General features: G+C 42.8%; 1 protein-coding gene across 2 annotated transcripts in view; it reads right to left on the bottom strand.

The window, feature by feature from the left end:
- PSTPIP1 (proline-serine-threonine phosphatase interacting protein 1) overlaps positions 1-23,796 on the bottom strand; it is a 97,970-nt gene that overhangs the window by 51,059 nt on the left and 23,115 nt on the right. The window contains exons 1-2 of one of the 2 annotated variants that reach the window (XM_044981186.1): positions 11,463-11,590; positions 3,601-3,701 (exon numbers count right to left, since the gene is read on the bottom strand). In XM_044981186.1, the coding sequence (XP_044837121.1) occupies positions 3,601-3,653 (53 nt within the window). In that variant the 5' untranslated portion in view covers positions 3,654-3,701; positions 11,463-11,590. Of the gene's footprint in view, positions 1-3,600; positions 3,702-11,462; positions 11,591-23,796 lie in introns of those variants that run through there. The other variant, XM_044981185.1, reaches the window with a different exon arrangement.

Genomic DNA, 23,796 nt, shown 5'->3' with positions numbered 1-23,796 from the left:
AAGAGATGCTGTCATTGCCCTAGATAAGAACTTCAGCTCCAATCCCCACCTGAGTTTCGGCCTTTTGCTCCACTGGAGCAGCACAAAGCAGCCCCACAGCCAATGTATCCAGCCCTGGGATGATCACCCAAGTGTAGGCGAATCCTCAGGTAGCATAGAACTTGCATAGTGGCTCCATACCACAGGCCCATCCTTGCATCTGGGGGAGGGGTATGGCTGGGGAAAAGGGTTGTAGCCAGGACTCCTCAGTAATTCTCCACCTGCTGCAATGGCCCCTCGGGGCCAGACCTGCATAGGATCAGGGGAGTGCAAAGGTGGATTAAAGCATCTTTCTGCACGTGCACCCTGGATGCACTGTGTGTTTCGTGGCCCCAAATGAGGATTGGAGCCACTTTATTATTTTTTAAGATATGATTTTTAACTTGGCCGTCTCTCTTTTTTAAATACAGAAAATATCTACGTTTTAATTTGTAATTGCTGCCTTAATTCCACGTACAGGAAATTGGTTCAAGCAAATGTGTACATTACACACACTCCTTGTGTTTTAATCTTTTGCAAAGCAAAAACCACAGCACAGTGCATTGCAAAACCACTAGTGCTTATGCAACAAATAGAGGCCCTTGCCAGTAATGCCATGTCAGTGTTTAAAAGAGGGTGATGCCTGGACTACCAAAAGCATTTTTAGTGAAAACTGGAGTTGCTAAGGAAGTATTGAAAACAGACATCTAAGAGCTCTGAGCCTTTACTGTTTGAAGTGGGATCTTGTCATACATTAGCTCATTGTGTCCCCTTGTATATGTGCAGCTCAGAGAGCAGATAATTTTTTTACATGGTGACAAGATTCTCATTCTCTTCGCTCTAATAATGTCCTTAGAAGCCATTTGTCTTATGATTTGTATGCAATACGTGTGTGTTCTGAAGAAGAGGCTTGTGTTTGAATAATAATAGTTGTACAGCAGGGAGCAGCCAATTAGACAGTTTATAGTTCTCCTCCCTGCACATGGGAAAAGAGTGATTAATTTTTGTTCTGTTAATACAGTCTGATTCTTCTGTGATTATAGGCATGAAAATGTGGATAATCATCCATGAACAAAAACTGCATGGTAAATTGCGGGGTTTGTGATAGGGCTCTTTGTTTGTTTTATTTTGAATTGGAGATATGGAATCTTCTTTTAAACTCAGGTGGCGCTATGGTGATCAAAGGGTGTTGCCAGCTCTCATGTTACTGCTGTTTTTCCAAAAGCCCCAGGTCCTGCAGTCGGGTGATTTGCATGAGACTCTCAGCTTATGGTTCTTTTTAATGAAAGTTGCACAGAATGTGAACCTTTAAAGGTCCTAAAATCAGAGGGCAAAATGCATTTTCTTGAAACTGCATGGTTTTGGGGCCGAGGTGAGGGAATGACTTATGACTTTTGAATTCCCATATTTGACAGTATTGGATCTATGCGTAGGTTGACCAAGGTTGCTGATAAGCTGGAGGGGACTTACAGGAGTTGTTAATAGAATCAATGTTTGGGCCCCATAAAGGAGAACCACAGTTCTCATTTAAAACAAAAAGTAAGTTTCTAAACCTTTGTGAAGAGCGCCTGAAAACATAACCAGACTGAAAGGAACAGGGATGGAAGGACAGAACAATCTTACATGCATAGCATTTATGTAAAATGAGTGAGTTAAATTTGCTGTTTGTCCCAAAGAACCATTGTCCTAATCCTCCCCGTAATCTTATGCCATCCTTGTGCATAGAACAGGATAGCTGTGGACAGAATTTGTTTGCATTTGAGATAGGTGGCAAAACTGCACCCATTGTTGGTGTCAACAAGGCCCCTTCAGCAGCTGCTGTGATAAAATCTCTGACTGTGACTCATGTGGCTTCTAAGAATAAAGGTTTGGTTTGTCCCATCTTTCTCCTTCTTCTGCCCTTCTCACCAACATGCACTTGCATCACTCTTGGAAGAGGCAGCTCCAATGCATTTCTAGCCAAAAGTAAAGAGATTCTGACAGCCGCCACATGTGTGCACATACTTACATGTACAGGACTACGGGTCAGAGGAGTGGGTTGGAGGAGGGTGAGAATTCATGGAAAAAACAATTCTGATAGATTTCTGCAGCTACTTGTTTCAGAATGTCTTTGAGATGAATCTTTCTCCTGCTTTGTGGAAAGTCCTTTTTGCACATACTGCAAGCCATGGTTAGGCGTATCCTGCAAATGATGGAAACCCCCCACCTTCACCCCTACATAATCTCAATCACATACTATAATTCCTAGCTACTACAAACACATGCAAGAAAGGGTTTGATCTCCAGTTTAAGGAGCCACAAAAAATCACTTCAAATGGGTACAGTTCACTTAACGTCGTTATGAGACTGCTGCAGGATTGTGTGACACAGGTAAAAGACGTTTCCATTAGCGTCCAAGGAAATCAACCTAAATCACTTAAATGTTTTTGGGAGATTATTTACATTTCAATGGGTTAATAGCCTTGGGGTAGCACCATACAGCGTACATGATGGCTTAAAGTTGTTAAACACAACCAATTAAAACTGGAACTACATACTGAATAGAACTTTTCTAAGTCTCAGCTAAAAGTGAAGGACAAAAATGAGAATGAAGAGTGGCCTCTGTTTCTATGTATTTTCTAAACCAAGAAACTAATGGCAACCACCTCACGTTGCTGTGGGACAACCTGTGAGAAACAGACTGCAGATGGACACGCATGCGTACAGTATGTTCAAAGAGGATCTAGGAACAAAGACCTAGTCCTGAAAAGATGAGAGAAAGATGGTCAATCCTAGAATGCCTGGGAAAGGTCTACACAGAGCTACTATACGTACCCCTGGTTACACCAAAAGAAAGATCAAATTTCAGTAATTATAGGAAATTGACCCACTGCGGCTAATAGCATATTTTAATGTGTGTGAAGCTTTGGCTTTCTGTGAACGAGGGAAAACAGTGATGTTTTGCTTCTGGATGTTGCTGCTTTAGTCAATAAATTGGGCGTATGTAGTTAAGTATGTATTTACAAACACAGAACTGATTAGAGATGGATCTGAATGGAATGCAGGATCTAAAGTCCTTCCAAACCTCCTCCTATTGCACACCCCTCAAAAAAAATCTTTGGGAAAATTTGGATCTTAACTTTGAAACTCAGGTCTCTCTATGTATAGTGCAAGGGGAAAAATTCTGCATTGATAGAGAGGGCTAGATGACTTAGTCTTGCCTCTTGCTCATGTCTATGATTCCTCCTCCAAGCATTGTTTAACTGCATGACAAGGTGTAACTCTGACATTGTTTATTTTCATTCATTTCATTTTTGGAAATATGTCTTAAATTAGCTATGTGGAGTGTGGGGGAAGGGGAAGGGGTCATCATTCAAATGATTCATATGCCAACGTGGTGTCTGACTTTGCTGCTAAGAACTCGTTGGCTCTCAGATCATTTCTGTACAGACTTCTCTATTAAAAGCATGTATGACTGTACTCTCCGAATCAAATTCTGAAGTTACCCGCAGAATCCTCCTGCAGCTCTTGCAAGAGTGTTCAGGACTAGGTGAGATGAGTTCATAAATAGTTTTTCATACCTCCTTCACCACCACTTCTTACCTCTGTTTAAGCAAGTCCTCCACATCTTTTGCCATCTTTCTGCCATCCAACATTCGCTGGAGAAGCACCTCATAGCCAGAGTGGACAGTGAATTCCTTGCACTGAAATCACAAAGGCGAACAGTTATGTAAGTTGATTAGCAGACACCATTCTGAAGTGCACAAGAAACCTACTGTAAGTATTGCTAAACAAATCAGTTTGGAAAAAATAAGAACCAAGTTTAACCTCTGCCCAGAATGTAAACAACCAACAGAACTTAAACAAAGTAACTTTTCAAAAATTATTTTTCCCGCTGCCTCTACATATAACGGTTCTCACCAAAGGTGGGTGTGCTAACTTACTACGAGAAAGTCTATTCTTTTGTTATTGTTGCTCTCCTGCAGAGCAGGAGCAGATGTCCGCAGGGTCTTGCAGGTCAGTTTTGCAGTGGTGGAGAAATTTGTGACGTGGTGTCTGGGAATGGTCTAAGCATAATTTGTTTTATTTACATGCATATATCAGTCCTGGACCAAACATGGTCAAAAGGCATGTAAGCAATTTCTTCTCTCAAGAATCTTAACCCAACACCAATGCCTGGTTCCCAGGGAACAACTCTACTTCAAGAATTGCTGCTAATTAGAGACCAAGTCAGAGAGCAAACTCTCCTGCTGCTCGCAAAGTTCAAATATAATAACACATAGCCTGTCTCTCCAAGACTGCACATTTGTTCGTACACTAAGAAAGAACTTGGAAGACTAAATGTAACAGTGTCACTTGGTGACACCTGCCATAACATTACTTTACATCTCATCCCATCCAGACACAACAAGTACTGAAATATCCTAAAGGGAGGTAGTGCATGAGAGATCTCCAGCCCAATTTAGCTGAATGAAAAGGTCTGACAAAAGCAGAATCTGAAATGTATCTGAAATGTTGGCATTTATCAGAGAGGGAGAAATGGTTTTGAGCACAGATCTGAAAGTCATTAGTTCCTCTGTCCTATCTCTTAAACAGACGCCCACTGTAACCATCAGCAGGTCATTTAACATCTTTGTCTCTGTTTCACCATATGTAAGATAATTCTTCGGTTCCTTCGAGGGCTTTTGTGTGAAGTTTCTCTGGTTGTCAGATAAGAGCTGAAGCTACAAAGTGCTGCTAGATAGAGGTTACGCATTAATATCTGAATTTCCAAACATTCAGAGGCTCGCCCTTCAGCAGAGCCAGCTCCAGGCACCAGCGCAGCAAGCAGGTGCTTGGGACAGCCAACGGAAAGGGGCGGCATGTCCGGCTCTTCGGCAGCAATTCGGCGGCGGGTCCCTCAGTCCATCTTGGAGGGAAGGACCGGATGCCGAATTGCTGCCGAAGAATGAAGTGGCGGCGGCGGCAGAGCTGTCGCCGAAGTGCCGCCAATCACGGCTTGGCTTTTTTTTTTTTCCTTTCTTTCCATCGCTTGGGGCAGCAAAAATGCTAGAGCCAGCCCTGCCCTTCAGTATCTATAAGGGATGCACATTAGAAGCTACATAAATAAAATTTTCAGGAAAAAATGATTTTTAGTCCTTATCACAGTCTGTGATGATGATCCATAAGCACATAAGAATGGCAATACTGAATCAGACAAATGGTCCATCTAGCCCTGTATCCTGTCTTCTGACAGTGGCTGGTGCCAGATGCTTGTAGAGGGCAACTGTAGAGTAATCCAGTCCCTGTTGTTCAGACCCAGGTTCTAGCAGTCAGAGGTTTATTGTGCAAAGTCAACTGGATTTTTTTCTAAAGCTTACCAATGGATTAGAGAGCTTCATTATCCAGTCTACCTCAGAAGATCAACCAAGTTTATCGAATAAAATACTGAATTATTTTAAAGCAAAGATGTAATGTAAAAATGAACCTAGTAATAGCTCCACTGACAAGCAAATAATGCCTTTTTGTGTTTCTCTTTGGTTTTTACTCTAGCTTCATGGGGCAAGTTTTATTCTGGAAATCTGTCCATTGTGACCCTTAACTCTTTGGGAAAGGACTTCATGATTTCTCCTTATTCAATAATAATCTAAAACTTCCATCAGCTAAGCCAAGAAAGTGATATACAAACACTTTCCCCAAATCAGCATTATACCTGTGTTTTAAACATTAAGGGTGAAATCCTGGCTCCATTGAAGTCAATGACAACACTCCCATTGACTTCAGCAGGGCCAGGATTCCACCCTAGATGTGTAGTTAGAACTTCATAACCTTTAAGTATATTTGGAGATAATTTTTATGGCAGCCATACAATGTATTTTATTTGTACCTCAGCTCATTAGATCTACTATTAGGGTGTTTTCCCTCCTTTTGAATACATAATTTAATTACTTGGATGTTGATTTTGTGTTTGTTCCAATACAACCTCAAGCTATTTGTCATCAGTATATTGGTGGCATGAGAGCCCATGACATTTCCCTGTTTCTCTCCAGGAGGTCTCAGATATGCTGAAAAGGTGGAGAGACTATACTGATCACTGGTGGGTTCCATTTTGAGTACTCTTGTGGAAGAGGAGCTATTGTGCACATCACTTCTCTGAGAAGAACGGACAAAGGCAGTCCACCCACAGACTATCCACTCCTGCCAAGGCTTCCCTGCAAGACAGCAACATGCTGTGATGCACGCAGTCTATGGCAACTTGATAGTCTAGTTGTAAAAGCCTGAAGAACTTGTTTCACAGCCATGGGGTTGCACAAATGATTTTGGCCTTTCTTAGTTTTTACAGGGAGGCTCCATTAAAGCCGACACAGGAGAACAGCTGAAGTATTTTATCATCATGCCAACGTATCAGCTACTCTATTTGTGTATTATCTTTGGAATTGCTCAAACTGCGAAGAATCTTCCCATCACTAAATCCATCTCTAGCTAAAGTAGATGCAGCATCTTAGGCTCTAAAAAGTTGCTGCAATGCATGGATGTGCAGTGAAACTAAGTGTGCCCAGGAAGCCTATGGAGTATTAAACTGGTCTGAAGCACCAATAGTAGCTGCCAAGAACCATCTTCTCCTTCACTGTTGCATGCAGTGATTATTTTATTTTATTTTATATTTTTTAATTGGAGGCTTTGCAGTACCGGGTCATTTTTACTTGCATTTGGCCACTTCTTACTGACTTCCAGATTTGTATGGAAGTGTCAATGGTGAATTATATTCACAAAATTGTGAGGGCCACCAAGCTAGGGAAAGTCCAGTAACCCCCAAAAAATGGGATAGAAAGGGGGGCTATAAAACTGCCCAATGCTTAGAGCATAGCTTAGAACATAGCCCTGGGAGCCAAGACTCCTGGGTTCTGTTTCCAGGTTCTGCCACTGACTCACATTCTGGGCTCCATTTTAACTTTTGAGTAGTTTGATTTATCTATCTCTATAATGGCTATAGTATGAAGATATGGTGCCATACATTACATGAGTGTTACAAGAATTAAGTAGTAGTATTGCATTATGTAGCATATAAAAGCTTAAATGAGCTGGTGTACAAGCACACACAGGACATTACAGGCCCATCTCCAAATTGCTTACTGTCCAACATGAAGATTCCAAAAGCATTCATTACGCTTATAGTTCATCTATTCCCAGACTTCAAAGGATTTATCATTTTATAAATGCCTTGACATATTGCCTTCCCCCCAGAACTACCAAGAACTAGGTTCCTTTGGCAAGATTTGAGACTCTGGACGAACCATTTGGCAACTAACAGCCAGATTCTTACATTTCATTTTAAAGCAAATACACTGAGGCTTCAGCTACTGACTTTAAGAGAAAGGAACTGAGCGACATTCAGGAATGACTTCACAGACTGATTACTGACTTGTAGCCTTGTGCAACTGCTGTTATGCTTCTGAACTAAGGACCCTGGGTTTCAGTGGTTCTGAGCAGCATGTGTCTCCTTGGATTCGGAAGCTTTTGTTTTCCTCCAGTGCTAAGTTTAACTTCTGTGGTTAATCTTTTGCTACCACTTGCACATTTACAAGCTTCCAATGCCACAGTTTCCTGACAGCGGCAGCTCCTTCCTCTCTAGTGGAAACTTACAGTGAGCCCCGGGATGAAGAGAAAGGGGGGAGAAGGCGAACGGCCCCTACTAGTCCCAGACAAATGCCTCTACCAGCAAAATACACATTCTATACAAACTGAGGCAAAACAACTTGCATAGAAGATGCTGGGAAGGGGATGGTGAATCCATCCCTGCCACTGGTGTAACCACAGGAAATTGATATTGTTAGAGATGCCCATCTGATCCTTGCCAGCAAATTACACCCTCCCACACGCTAGCATTATTTCTGTTCTGCTGTGGTGGAAATATGTTTAACACCTCACATCTATTGAGCAGATAAAACCCCGAGCCATTGTCCCAGTGATTAAAATAAAGAACAAAAAACAAACCTACACTTGCCATTTGAGGACCAAAGTAGGAAAGAGACTCAGTAACCACACTGACAGCTGATTGCCACCTGCTTTCGTCCGATGTCTTGAGAATTCAGGTCCCGATGGAAGCTTTGTTGCTGCTGTTGTGACAGAATCTCATTTATCCTTCCCCTGGTCTCCTTCTGATAGAACTTGCTTCAGTCATATACTCCACACACAAGCCACAGCCCACAGCTGATTGAATTTTTCCAGGGAAGTTCCATCATATTATGGAGGAGCATTTCTAGGAGGGTTTTTTTTCTCTCCATTTAGTTTTGTTGCGAGCTGCTCATTCTAGCGTGGTCTTAGGGCTAGTCTACATCACTATCCAGGCTCTGCCAATACAGCTTACACAGCTATTTTTGACATAGCCCTGCTGGTAGAGCAACACCACCTCCCCAAAAGACATTAGCTAGGCCGACACCAGCACTCTTCTGTCGGCACAGCAGCGTCTACCCTGGGGGTTTGCCCGCATAGCTATGTTGGCTAGGAGGCGGGGGGTGGAATGGGGGAGGAGGGGTTTATATCCCTAACTAGCATAGCTGTGCTGACAAAATTTTGTAGTGTGCACTTGGCCTTAGATCTTATCTATGCTCAAAAGTTGTACTACTTCAGTTATCCCAGTGTAGTTAAAGCTGCATAATCCTCCGAGTGTGGATGCAGATATACTAGTATAAGAATGCTTATAGCAATACAGCTTTCCCCCCATACAGGAAGAGGAATAAACTATATCAGAATAAGGCATCTTCAGGTCAATATAATTGCATCCACTGGGGTTGAACTAGATCAATAAAACAATCGCACCCTAATCAACATAGTCATGTTAGTACAACAACTGTGAAGGTGGGCCTTATTCACTGTAGCCTTCTGCTTAGACCGAGCGGATTGGGAGTCTAGCCTACAGCTGAGTGAAAATAAATGGTTTGGTTTCACAGGGTGTTCAGCACATTTTTACTCTGATTTATAAGGGATATAGACAAGGTGGGTGAAATAATATCTTTTATTGGACCAACTTCTTTCAAGCCACACAGCTTGAAGCTTTCGAGTCCCAGAGAGCATTTCTTCAGGTCTGGGAAAGGTAGTGAGAGTGTCACAGTTAAATACAAAAGACAACAGATTGTTTAGTGTAAGCATATATTGTAAGGGACCATTCAAGGTAGAGTCGCCCATTAACACCTCTGCAGTCATGGGCAAAAGAGGAGGTGAGAGGGTTATAGATTGTTGTAATAACCCATAAATCCAGCGTGTCTGTTCAATCCATGATTTTGAGTGTCTAGCAGCATCATGAATTTAAGCCCCTGGCTCATCTTTTGAAAGCGTTGTGCAGGTTTTCTTTGAGGATGAGGACTGAGAAGTCAAGTATAGAGTAATTGTTTGTGAAGTGTTCCTCCATGGGTGATGTGGTGTTTTTATCTTTTATCATTTTCCTGTGTGAGTTCATTTGAGAGCATAGTGATTGTCTGACTTCACCCTCATAGTTTCTATTGAGCCATTTAGTGCACAGGAGCAGGGCTGCCCAGAGGATTCAGGGGGTCTGGGGCAAAGCAATTTCAGGGGCCCCTTCCATAAAAAAATTGCAATATTATATTCTCGTGGGGGCCCCTGTGGGGCCCAGGGCAAATTGCCCCACTTGCTCCCCCTCACGGGCGGCACTGGGAAAAATAAACCTTCCGCATCTCAGCACAAACCTAGTTTTGAGAAAACTTGTTTACAGGGTATCACTGGTTCTCAGCATCAGCTAGTGCTAAAAGGCACTAAAGCTCATTAAAAGGGTTGGACAAATATTTTCCATCAAAACTTTTTTTGGTTCAAAAACTAGGGGTTTTTAAAAAGCAGAAAAAATTCACGGACAATGTCTGCTTTCCTTCAAAATTTGTTGTTGTTTTTTTTAAATTGAAAAGCTGAAATTAGTCTGCCAAAACCTGAATATGGTTTGGGGTTTCAGAAGTGTGTGGCCAAATATTTGCTGCTTGCTGTGTTTGATTGTTTAAAGAAACAACAAAAAAAATTCTGCCTAAAAAAAATCCAAAACTTTTGAACCACCTCAGCTTGTGACCAAACGCCTGAGCCCATCCAGTCAGAGATTTTTCCAGGTTTCTGATACTCTGCTGGCTTCCTTGACTCATATCTGTCTCCATAACTTTGGGCTCATTTAGGTTAGAACATAAGAACAGCCATACTGGGTCAAACCAAAGGTCCATCCAGCCCAGTATCCTGTCTACCGACAATGGCCAATGCCAAGTGCCCTGAGGGAGTGAACCTAACAGGTAATGGTCAAGTGATCTCTTTCCTGCCATCCATCTCCACTCTCTGACAAACAGAGGCTAGGGACACCATTCCTTACCCATCCTGGCTAATAGCCATTAATGGACTTAACCTCCATGCATTTATCTGTTTCCTAGAGACTGGCTCCATGGGGTCCTTCACAAACTGGAGATGGTTACTGTGGGTTTGTCTTTAGTATAGACTATGTACATACTCCATGAACTGAGCATTTGAGCTTGGTCCAGAATCTGGGATGAGCCTATGTTGTGAAAACTGAAATGCTCAAAATAGCACATGCATGTGAATGGGCACAGGGTGCTAAAATTAAATTAACCCAGGGGTTCTCAAACTAGGGGTCAAGACCCCTCAGGGGGTCACGAGGTTATTACTGGGGGTCGCGAGCTGTCAGCCTCCACCTCAAACCCCGCTTTGCCTCCAGCATTTATAATGGTGTTAAATATATAAAAAAGTGTTTTCAATTTATAAGCGGGGGAGGTCGCACTCAGAGGTTTGCTATGTGAAAGAGGTCACCAGGACGAAAGTTTGAGAACCATTGAATTAACCCCTCTGGAGCCTCAGGGAATGTACGTAATGGGGGTCTCCATTCGTAGGGTTGGGAAGGATATTGCTTGTCTCATGTGATCCCTCCCTCAGTGGCTAATTTTAAATGAAGCTACCCTCCCCTGATATGTATCACCCTATGGCACTGAAATTAAATATAGACTATAACTTGGCATGAGAGAAGTGAAAGGGATGGTAGCCCTAATGGAAAAGCTAACAGCTTGGCTCTTCTGCAAGCCTCAAACTGCTGAATGAGCTTTAGGGTAGGGAAGGCTGTGCCTCCCAAACAGCCTGGCCCTGCCCCCTATCTGACCCCCACCCACTTCCTGCCCCCCAACTGCTCCCCCCCTCAGAATCCCCGACCCATCCTGCTCCTTGTCCCCTCACCATCCCCCAGAGACACCACCACCACCACCCCGGGACCCCACCCCTGCTCCCTGTCCCCTGACTGCCCCGACCCCTATCCACCCCCCCACTGAGTCCTGACAGACCCCCGGAACGCTCACAATCCAACCCCCCCATTCCCTGTCCCCTGACCGCCCCCCCAATCTCTGCCCCCTCCCTGTGCCCTGACTGTCCCTGAGACTCCCTGCCCCTTAGCAACCCCCCCAGCCCCAGCTTCTTACCCCCAGCTCCCCCCTCACCCAGAGCCTCAGCGCGTCGCATCCAAGGCCGTCCCCGAACAGTGGTGCAGCGTGGCTCCGGCAGGGCCTGAGCTCCGCCCCGCTCAGAGCCGCGTGGTAAGGGGGTGGGGCTGCGAGCTCCTCCCCGCTCAGAGCCCCGGGGTGAAGGGGGCGGGGCTGTGAGCTTCCTCCACTCAGCCCGGCGCTCGCAGCCCCGCCCCCTTACCACGCGGCTCTGAGCGGGGCAGAACTCAGGCCCCGCCGGAGCCAGGCTGCAGCTGTTCAGGGACAGCCCTGGATGCGCTGAGGCTCCGGGAGCGAGGCGGAGACGGGGTCAGGTTGGGCTGGGGCAGGAGCTTCAGCCATTCTCTTGGGGGCTCCTGCAGAGCCCGGGGCCTGGGGCAAATTGCCCCATTTGCCCCCCCCCCGGGCGGCCCTGCACAGGAGGACTTACACAACATGTTGTGCTAGGCATGTGTAGGAACCATGGATCTTGAAAGGTGTGTTGTGGGGGGAGCGTTGATCATTGTACCAGTGGTGATATGTATGCAGACATTCTATAATTGTCCATTACAGTGATTCTAGAGCCTTCCTCTGGAAGCATCTGACAACAGTCACTGCTGGACATGAGATACTAGACTGGCTGGCCCACTGATCTAGTAATCAATATGGCAATGCCTACATTCTCTGCATTGGGTCCCTTTTGTCTCGTTATGAGGTCTGTGCAGACCACTGGAAAACATGGCAAGCATGGCCTGCTCCAGGACTAAGCCACCTCTCAGTGGCTAGCTATGCTCCCAGACACAGGACATTATGGGTCCAGTTCAGTGCTATCCACAGGAAAGGGAGTATCCTTACTCAGCAAGGAAGTGAGAAATTATTCATCTGCCATGCACCAAGCCAGAGTATACTGGGTACCAGGTGATCAGGGTTGCACACAATGGGACATTTGGGCACACCTGTTTATCTCTCCGTAGTATTTCCTTAATCTTCCAAGACTGACATTCAACACTTAATACCATCTCTAATGCTGGAGATGCAATTAGAAATGCTGGGTAGCAGTGCGTTGTTAAAAAACCCGAAGAAGAATGAAAGCTCCTTTTCATGCCCAAGAAAAGCTGCCCAGAGGAAATTAAACAAATTGCACACATGGCGCATCCCCCCGCAGTAACACACAATGCTGCAAATTGCAATAAGAGCTTAAAAATACAAGAAAAGTTGGGAAAATAAAGCCAGATCTTTAACCCAAGAGTTAACACTCATAACAGCTGCCAAAATATTCTATGATAAATTCCCAGGCCAAGTGCCAGAGAGAACGTGGGCTTGTCTACATGGTGCATTAGTCCTCACCAGAATGGTGTAAATTCTAGATCCTGCTTCCACATGCTCAAAGTTCCCTTAGTGCACATTAACGTTGTCTCGTTTCAAGCAGACTGAGGAGCCATACCAATGGTTCTAGCTAATGTGCCTATCCTTCAACTGCTAGAAGTCATTCAAGTATCTATTTGTAATGGAGTGATCGTTCTAATGTATGATAAATGTAAGAAAAAAGTGTTACCATATTAAAGACTAAATCGTGATGCTCTCTGCATGAATAATCTAGATTCTAGGCAACAAGAGGGAGCCATGAGTTTCTGCAGCACATCTACCAAGAGGCAGGCCAAAGTTCCCTGAAGAACTATGCTGCTTCAGGTGGCAGGACTGGTCCATTTAGGGGCATGGGTATGGTACTGCTTAGCATACTTGCTTGAGTCCCTCAGGTGGTAATGGGACTAGCACACAATATTACTTTTAATAGCAGTAATCGTGAGAGTGGACTGCTCACAGTGATTCCTGAAGGGCTCTGGGCTACACCTGGTCCCCTCCTCATTCCCCTGCCTCAGTACACGTCCGAGTACAAACACCAGAATTCAGCCCTTAATGTCTACAGGAATATTTTATCCCATTAGTGAGAACACAGACCGTTCTTTTAAAGGGCAGAGTAGCTATCAGCAGTAATTTAATTTGCATGGTTCTGTCTACATTCCTACCAAACAGCATGTGATGGGGATACCTTTGTCATTCACTTCTTTTGGAAAGTGAGTATGTACAGTGAGGATCTCAACAGATCTGCTTCCTGTTTGTTGCTTACTGACTTTACTGACAAAAAGTGAATTTTTTACACATAGGCTGCTCTGGCTCTGAATGAGCTGGCTTCTGTTCTGCTTCACGCATCAGTTATTATCTGTCAAATTCTGACCTCTGCTCTTTCAGTCTCTTAAGAGTCCCCACCCTCATTTTCAGGTGTCAAGTTTAATTTTGCTGGGCTGGCAATTAGAAGAAATATTTTTTAACATGCAAATACAGTAAATTTGATATTGAGGCTAAATCACTAACCAATGGGGGGAGGGAGAAGCAATTATGATTTCAAGTTATTTATTAATAAAGTGCCACCCTTGCCAAGATACTCAGAATTCACACATTACATTTCATAATGTTCTATATAACAATAAATTCTAAAAACAATTTTCCCAATGAAACAAAGTATCTACTAGATCAAACCCTGTTACTAATTTGCTACATTAACTCCAGTTTCTGACTACATACCAGAGGACACAATAATATACACATATTTGAATGATATATTGTGGTTCTTCATTACAGATTTTGAAGGTCACTGCTAATGTTATTAGTTTCTTGTGATATGACTTGGAAGTATATTTGTATTTAAAAATGACAAAACAATTAAGCCATTTTATTAAAAAAAATAGGAGAAATGTTTTAATAACTAATAGCAGTATTTAACAGCTGTCTGAAATAAGAAAGATGTCCATCTATAAAGCCACTGGGATAATTTTGTGTCCGGCTATCAGGTAAGAGATTCCAATTAGGTGAAGTTTACATGAACACAAAAGAGGATTTGCCCATAGTCGTGTCATCAAAAAGGAGTATCTAATCTATGTTGTCCAGCAAATCTTAACTCTCTAATAAGAAACTACTTGGCAATTTTAATGTAACTGAGATATTTGGATATTGCTTTGAGCTTATTCCATTAATAGTTTGATTCCATCTTGGTCTATGATCTAAAGCCAAAGGTTACCAAACTTTTTTCACGGGGTGAACTGCATCTTGAGTGAGACAGTCCTGACACCACCTTCCACTCCCATTCATGATTGCAGAAACTTCCTCCCCTCTCATTCATCATCTTTGTGGCAAACTCAGCAATTGCTTACATGAGAAAGTACATATGGGGAAAGACTTGATGTCTTTTCCCCTTCCCTTCAGCTAAAAGTGAGGAGAGAGGGGAGCCAGAACAATGTGGCCAGATGGTTCTTTGTGGACCAGAATCAAGTGCTCCACAGACCACAGCCTGAGAATCTCTCATCTAGAGATTGTTGTTAAAGGCTCAGTCCTCCAAGGAGCTCTGCCCTCTGACCCCAATCCAGCAAAGCACTCATAAGAAGAGCCATTCTGGATCTGACCAATGGTCCATCTAGCTCAGTGTCCCATCTCTGACAGTGGCCAGCACCAAATGCTTCAGAGGGAATGAAGAGAACAAAGCAATATTGAATGATCCATCTCCTGTTGTCCAATCCCAGCTTCTGGCACTTGGAGGTTTAGGGACACCTGGAGCATGGGGTTGCATCCCTGATCATCTTGGCTAATAGCCATTGATAGACCTATTCTCTATGAACTTATCTAATTATTTTTAAACTCAGTTATACTTTTGGACTTCACACCATCCCATGGTGATGAGTTCCACTCAAACCATGAGAGTACTAATGTTCCTAAATTTAAGCACATGCTTAAATGATTTAAGGATTGCAGGACTGAACCTTCAGAGAGTATTTTGTGAAGTTTATTGCCTGGTCTGGGGATTCTTATTATAGCTTCAATTTGGACCTCCCTGGAAAGTATTGTTGCTAATGCTGAGTGCTGAATATATCTAATGCTACTAGGTAGAAGCATAACTGTGGCATTGCAGGTTTCTGCAGTACAGAAGAGATCATAACACAGGAAGAAAATTGAGAATAGTAGTTCAATATTTGTCCCCAATAATTTTAAATTTCAAGGTGGAATCAGCCTGTATATTGCTAAATAATACTTACTAAAGCATCCATTTGCTTAGAGCTCATCAGATGATGAAAAAGTTAATTTATTTCATTTGACTGGAAAAAAAATCAAAATTCATCCAATAGATTAGTTGTAATGGTGTATCCTGCTGGCTGCTGTGTTATGATCCCACTCAGAGCAAAATCCACAGAGGAGCCAAGGCTGTTACAACCCCAGCTACAAAGCTTAAGTTTTGTCTCAATCTGTAGATGTTATGGCAGCATCTGGTTCTGTTCCCCGTGTGTTGGCTAGGATGGGTGCTATCACATAAATGAGGAGTTGTTCAAGATTCAAACTTCTGTGGGCGTTAGATGCTCAGGATAAGCTTCCTCTGTCCAATTGAAGTGTCTAGCCCACTGGGCAGTTTGTGTTACGTGATCCATAGAGCATGTGAGTCTGCTCAGCTACATAGGCTAGTTCTTTAGCTCAAGCTGTCCAGACTTGCATTTGTAACACCACCGTGGTTTCACAACAGCTCTACTCTGAAACTAACACACTAATGTGGGGTTTGGAAGATGACGTGTGGCTTTTTTATTTTTTTTCTCCCCTGCAGCTTTGACCAATGCCACTTTTGGAACTGAGTTAAAAGCTTTTAAGAACATAAGAACGGCCATACTGGGTCAGACCAAAGGTCCATTGAGCCCGGTATCCTGTCTTCTGACAGTGGCCAATGGCAGGTGCCCCAAAGGGAATGAACAGACAGGTAATCATCAAGTGATCCATGCCCTGTCACCCAATCCCAGCTTCTGGTAAACAGAGGCTAGGGACACCATTCCTGCCGTCCTGGCTAATAGCCATTGATGGACATATCCTACATGAATCTATCTAGCTCCCTTTTGAACCGCATTATAGTATTGGCCTTCACAACACCCTCTGGCAAGAAGTTCCAGAGGTTGACAGTGCAGTGCGTGAAAAAATACTTTCTTGTGTTTGTTTTAAACCTGCTACCTATTAATTTCATTTGGTGGCCCCTTGTTCTTGTATTATGAGAAGGAGTAAATAACACTTCCTTATTTACTTTCTCTATACCACTCATGATTTTATAGACTTCTATCGTATCCCCCCTTAGTCGCCTCTTTTCCAAGATGAAAAGTCCCAGTTTTATTACTCTCTTCTCATACGGAAGCCATTTCATACCCTTAATTATTTTTGTTGTCCTTTTCTGAACCTTTTCCAATTCCAATACATCTTTTTTGAGATCGAGCAACCACATCTGCACATAGTATTCAACATGTGGGCGTACCTTGGATTTATATAGAGGCAATATGATATTTTCAGTCTTATTATCTATCCCTTTCTTGATGAGTCCCAACATTCTGTTCACTTTTTTGACTGCCACTGCACATTGAGTGGATGATTTTAGAGAACTATCCACAATGACTCCAAGATCTCTTTCTTGAGTGGTAGCAGCTAATTAACTTGCCGATGCCTGGATTTATGGTCCTACATTTCTCTTGCAACACCTCTCCCGCACATTTCAGGTGGGATTTTCAAAGAGACCTAAGGGAGTGTAGGCACCCAAATCCCAGCCTAAAACAATGATAGGTGGGTCTATGCTGCACAATCTGGATCTGAACTTCCCAACAGGTTGGGAGGTTGGATCTAGGGTTTGGGCTTAAGGGGAAGAGTGGCAGGAAACTACACAAAATCATCCTCAGAGTTTTTGGATAATCAACTCCTCATGATGAAGTGGGCAAGTTGGAATATATTTTCTTATTGCTGTTTTCTCTCCCCCATCCATCCCCAGTGCTTTGTAGGTGCTGCTCCTCACACAATAATGCTTTAAAAAGGGAACTGGGTAGCTGAAAAGTGTGGGTTTTCTAGTAGGTTGAAGTTTCTCCATAATAAATAACTTGGGTAAATGTCAGGACTGACTTGAGAGCAATAAGCCATAACTGCATGTGTTTCACATAATGATTCATGTGGTGATTGGTGGTTGAGCTGTGGGAATTTGGATTACATAAAGAATCAGAGGAGCCTGTGGGCAGGGCATCTTGCGTAGTTTCAATTCCTTGCCCCTTTAACAGGAATAAAGTGGTACCTGAGTGCTAAAACAGTGAATGTCTGGTCTCTTATCTCCTCTTTAAGGCTCTTGCTGAAGGTCCTTGCAGTGGTAATGCTCATGTCCTTACACCTATGCAAATAAATCTAATGATTAATACAGTCCCTGTATGCTGTCAGGCTTGCATTAAAAATTTAAAAAAGAAGACAGCTTGGAACAACTTGAAATTCTGATGTTTCTATGTATCACTGCACCAGAAAAAAGCTCCTAGACAGAAACAACTAATTCACAGCTGCTTAGAAAGGAGGGGTGTTTTTGCAGGGCAGCTGGCCAGCATCAAACCTTTGGCACTGGGTTGTTAACACGTAGTTCAGTAGCTCATCTCTGTCTTGCAGAGACTAGGGGTAGTGGACTGGACTAGCATAGTAGAGGGGATCTGGAAGTTAAGGGGGAGCATTTTTCAAGTTTGTTCCTTTATGTTTTCAAGTGATAAGGTCCTACTGGAAGAGGACCAAATTGTGACAATACTAAAAAAACCTCAACCGGTTAATCAGAGCTTAGCTTTGGACAATGAACCTTTGGAAAATTCGCCACTGACTCCTTCAATAAGAGGATCCTATATAGCCAGTCTTGTGTCCAAATACCTATTATAATGAGATATGCACTTGCTAATCTAACCCTGTATAGAGACACTTAGGCCTGGTCTACACTAGGAAATCAGGTTGGTTATAACTATGTCGTTCAAGGGTATGAAAAACCCAGACCCCTGAGCAACACAATTAAACTGACCTAATCACAGGCATGGACAGTGCTAGGTCAATGGATGTGAGAAGCAAAGATGAGCAGTGCAGATGGAAAAGGCACCCCAGGAGTGTGACCACCTCCCCCCCTCCCCCACCCACCCACACACTAGTTCAACTCCTCTGCAGAATACAGGGAATCAGCCCAGCCTGGCTGCATTCTCCCAGAACTGGGCAGAGGCAATATCTGAGGTGGGAGGATGAGAATGGAGCAGAGGCCTGGGACAGTGTCCAGGAAATGAGCAGAGGGAGATGGGCAGGGCCTGCATCCAGGGAAGGAAGAAGGAACTGAACAGGGGCCTGTAACCTGGGGTGGGAGCTGGATGGCACATACACACCTAAAAGAAAAAGGGGGGGAAAACACTGCACAATACTCACAATTCCCCTGTTGTGGCAAAGGTGAATGAGAGAATAAACCATATGTGACTACCAGATACACAGCTTAATGTGCTAGGGGAAGGCACTCAGATATTATGGCCAAGAGGGTGGAATAAAAATCTGGATAGAGTAAAAAAAAGAGTAGATGGGGCAGTGCCCAGCAGAGAAGAGTGAAGTGGGGGGTGCCCAGTAGAGGGAAGGGCTGTGGACTGCACAGGTCCACAGGGCAGGTCACCAAGGATGCAGCTGAGACCAGTGCCTGGGGAAGAGATGGTGCGGAGGAAGTGTCTACCAACCAACCAGAAGTGAAAGAGAGGTGGAGGTGCCTCAATTTGTGGATGGATTTATTTTTGTGCATTTCAGGCTGAGTCTCCTGAAATATGCTCATATGAAAAGGGACGACTTCCCCCCCAAGAGTTAAAGTAGATGAAAAAGCAGTGTGAATTTTAACATAGACATTTTCCTAAGTGTCAGGTTTCAGAGTAGCAGCCGTGTTAGTCTGTATCCGCAAAAAGAACAGGAGTACTTGTGGCACCTTAAAGACTAACAAATTTATTTTAGCATGAGCTTTCGTGAGCTGCAGCTCACTTCTTCGGATGCATCCGAAGAAGTGAGCTGCAGCTCACGAAAGCTCATGCTAAAATAAATTTGTTAGTCTTTAAGGTGCCACAAGTACTCCTGTTCTTTTTTCCTAAGTGTCTGTCTCATAATTTTGGACATTTGAGGTTGGCAACCCCGGCTACAGGTCTGCCCCTGTGACGCTGTGTCTCTGGATTTGCATTCCATTTGAACGTGTTCTGCAACTGCAGCTCCATGCCAAAGCCTGAAAACCACATTGGCAAGCTTTCCAGCTTTGAAGTGCATGACAGTTAGACTAGGCTCTCTGAACGTGACCCCTTCTTACGATCCGTTCATGCTGAGACACCTGCAAGAAGTCAGTCAATGTTTCATGGCTAGCCTGTGGGTAGTGGTTGGGAAAGTCATCATTTATGCAGTTACCAAACTAAAAAAATTAAGTGTATGTATTCATATGTAAAAACTGTGGGACAGAGCCTCAGCTAGTGTAAACTGGCATAGCTCCACTGAAGTCTATAATCACTGAATCAGATGAGGATCCCTCCCTATATGTTTTCTCATTCTCTCTCACTTTATTTGTTGCTCATTTCTTCTTAGATAGACACAGTTCTTGCCTTAAAGAATTTCAATTCTGTTTCCACAGTGCCTCATACCATAAGGACCTGACAGGGGCTTATGGAAACTTTGACATTATAATTAAAGTACATGTAGCCTTTAGCCACTCTATTATCATTAATCCTTCTTCCTCGGTCATGCTGGGTTTTTGCACAGAGCTGGCTGAAAAGTCGTTGTCTGAAAAATATTCTTTTTTCACAAACAAAAAATTTCCCCCTCAAATTTCAACAACATCTATCATTTTGGGGAGGAAATTGGTGTGCTTTATTTTTAAATGAAGTTTTGAAAAAAATATTGAAACCATTTTCAATATGTTTATCCATTTGTCGTTTGCTGAAAACCCGGTTTTTGGTAAATTAAAAAGTCTAAAAAAGTATGTATACAAAATAAAATCTCAAACCCTGAAAAATGGATCCGTTCTGAACACTTCAAAACAACAACTTTGACATTTTTCACAAAAATAGGTGTTCATTTTTTCAAACAGCTCTAGTTTTGTTTCACAGATTGTTTTGTTTGGTGAAATTGACAGATAAGATATTGACTATTTTAGCAAAGCTGAACCTTAATACCTCATTGTCACAAGCTTATAAATGAGAGAATTACCAGCTAGGATTATGAAGGAGGAGCTCTTGGATGATAGATTCAAACTTCACTTACAAAAAAATAAAAATAAAAGCCAAACCTAAAACTATTTCTTCATGCCAGTATCTTTTTTTCTTTTACCAGAAGGAAATCCATATTATACAACTATTGCAAAATGATATATTAAAAGTGTGTTGCTCTAACAATAAATAATATATTAGATTTTGGAACTGTTTAAAATCACTGGGTTTTTTTGTGGGGGGTGTTTTTCCCCCTAAACTTTGATCCTTGGGGGTTATTTGATTCCTTTTAGGAGCTCCAACAAGGACCGAATTTCAGAAATGTATATGTTGTAGGTGAATCACACAAACAGATTTAATTTGTGACACAGTTAGTAAACAATTAAAGGAGCTTTGTATTCCCAAAGTTCATTTGGTTGTGCTGGTGACTCTCTTGATTGCTGTGATCCTTATTGTGACTGAATCGTGCCTCTTATTTGACAGGGTACCTTTAAATGGTCTAATAGCCTAAGTACCTGGTGCATAAGGAGGAATTAGAAAAAAAAAAAGAGAGAAATATCTATTGTTGCTATTCAAGTTCAAGCTCTAGCATGGTGCACAGTAGTGTAAAATGATATTGAGGAAGGAGATGTGCAGGGACTTCAGGGTGCCATCTATGGCAAAAGAATCTTACATATTTCTCCTAAAGAAATGAGGAAAGAGACAATTGTTGTTCTGCGCCCTGTGAGCCTGGGTAGGTTGGTGAAGGCTGGAGTCTATCTGGTCCTCTCGATGCATTTTATGCTGGAAATTGTTAATGGCCAAATGCTGAAGGTATGCAGAGTAATTGGTAAGCAACTGCACATAAATAGTACAGATGGTGTAGGAAGAGGTTTAGCTCAGGGAACCAAGTAGTGTGAAATTAGAACTCTGAAACCCAAATAGTCACTGCACTTGTCCGGAGTTATATATGTACTTTTATAGTATTATTCTTATTCCGGTAATCACATGGTTAATGACTTTTGAAAACTATGCCCATGTTCTAAGCAGTTTCCTAACAAATTATCTCCTTTGCTCATATTGGCCAGAACTGCTTGGAGTCCATTGAAAGGTAACCGTTGTTTGCAGCTCTTGCACACTGTACTTGCTTTCCTAGTTAGAACTGGTTTTGGCTTCTGTGTACAAAAATAGACCTTTTTTAGACAGGGATCATAAGGAAAGGATGCTGAGGAGCTGTGCTCACATCTGTTCTCAAAATCAGTCATACCAGTGTTTCAATCTCTTTCACTCCTTGGCAACTTTTTTTTCCCTCTTTATTAGAAATTTAAGTGGTTGCTAATGATCCAAAAGGCTATGCTGGAATTTTATGTATGGGAAAAATTTTCAAAAGCTCCTTAGTCCCATTTTCAACACTAAGTCACTTAAGCAGCCTAAGAGCCTAAATCACGTTTGAAAATAGGACATAAGATTCCCTTTCTAAGTCACCTAGGCACTGTTGAAAACTGTTTCATACATATTGTTTAGCAAATACTGTTGCCAACCCCGTGTATTTTAAAAATCATGAGTCAGGCCCCACAAAATCATGAGAACAGCTTAAAATCATATGATGTAATTAAAAAAAAAGTGGGGTTCTGTTTGTTTACCTTCTTGCTGAGTCCTTAGGTTATGCTCTGGTTTCATTTTCATGCTTTTGTAGGCAACCTTGAGGGCCAGAAAATTAACTATTTTTTAAATGAAAGCTGAGATTCTCAATTACTTGCAGGTGTCTGGGAGCTGGGCCTCTAAGAAACACCAGATATCATGAGACTCATAATATTGCAAGAGTTGGTCACACCAAGCATTTCAGCAGCCTGGTCTGTGGTGCGTCTCTCTCTCTCTCTCTCTCCGTGACATAGTGCGTATTAACAAAGCAGATGCATGGCTTAGTGTACTACTAAAAAGATTAATTGACTTTTCACCTTTGTGCTTCTTCATCCTCACTCGTCCTCTGGACTAGTACAGTGATATATATTTGTCATTCTTATCATTGCAGTACATGGTTTGGCCTTTCTACATTCTGCTACTTCCACGTTAGTGTAGCTCCAAGTCATCAGTTTTGCACTTTGTTTGTTGGGTAGCGAAATAAATGGATACTGAGGTACAAGTTCAAAAAAATCTTTAGTCCAACTGTATCCTACAAGCACCCTGCCTGAACTCATTAACTTCATCTCAGCCTGCTTCTTGCTTGCTTATATATACCTGCCCCTGGAAATTTCTACTACATGCATCCTATGAAGTGGGTATTCACCCACGAAAGCTCATGCTCCAAAACGTCTGTTAGTCTATAAGGTGCCACAGGACTCTTTGCTGCTCTAACTTCATCTCAGCGACTTTAAGTCTTAGACAAGCAGTACCTTAATATCTTAGTTCTCCCCTTTTTTGCTTCTCCCAGAAGCTGGGCATCACAGAATTTTTACTTTAAGGACTTTTCTATTTGGATTTTTATTTTTTAAAATAACAGGAACCTCATGTCTTGTCTTCCCTGTTTTTTTCTTGGATAGCTAGAGAACTTTGAGGAAATGGTTTCTCAGTCTTCCATTAAGGGATTTTGAACCCTTCACAAAAAGAGCTTTCTAAGTTTAAAACAGAGCTTTAAATCATACTAACTATCTATTCCTTTCAATTGCTCAGCTGTCAGTCTCTTGGGATGTTGCAATGCATGAGTTCTCCAGTCTTCCAAGGATCCTCAGTGAAACCAGGGAATTGGAGACCTGGTATTTCCAACATAAAAAGATGATAGTTTTTCTGATGGCTGGGAGTGCCTTCTTCATCCCGAATAAAGAGCTATATAAAAAGGTGTTAAGAAAGTGGTTTCCACCCTGCAGACCATTTTTAATGGTCTTATTCTAAATAGCAAAGCAGGCAGACACAGCCCAACTTCTCTTGAATAATCATGATCTTTTCTTGCTGTCATAAATTGGCTCAGATTACATATTGTGACAAAGTTCCTTATCTACCTTGGTGGGTCCTGCGCTTATTGGCGGATTTGCACACCTCACAGATTCACCCTGTGGGTCGGGAAACAGCCCAGAGACCTTCCCCTCTGGTAGAAGCCACAGTCCAGGTCAATTCCTCCTGTATAGGATCAGGAGTTGGGAGGTTTGGGGGGAACCCAGGCCCACCCTCTACTCCAGGTTCCAGCCCAAGGCCCTGTGGACTGCAGCTGTCTAGAGTGCCTCCTGGTGCAGTTGCGCGACAGCTACAACTCCCTGGGCTACTTCCCCATGGCCTCCTCCCAACACCTTCTTTATCCTCACCACCGGACCTTCCTC

Source organism: Mauremys mutica, chromosome 11, assembly GCF_020497125.1.
Source record: "Mauremys mutica isolate MM-2020 ecotype Southern chromosome 11, ASM2049712v1, whole genome shotgun sequence".
NCBI lineage: Eukaryota > Metazoa > Chordata > Testudines > Geoemydidae > Mauremys > Mauremys mutica.
Note: the sequence above shows the minus strand (reverse complement) of the source record. Positions and strands in the feature narration are given on the sequence as shown.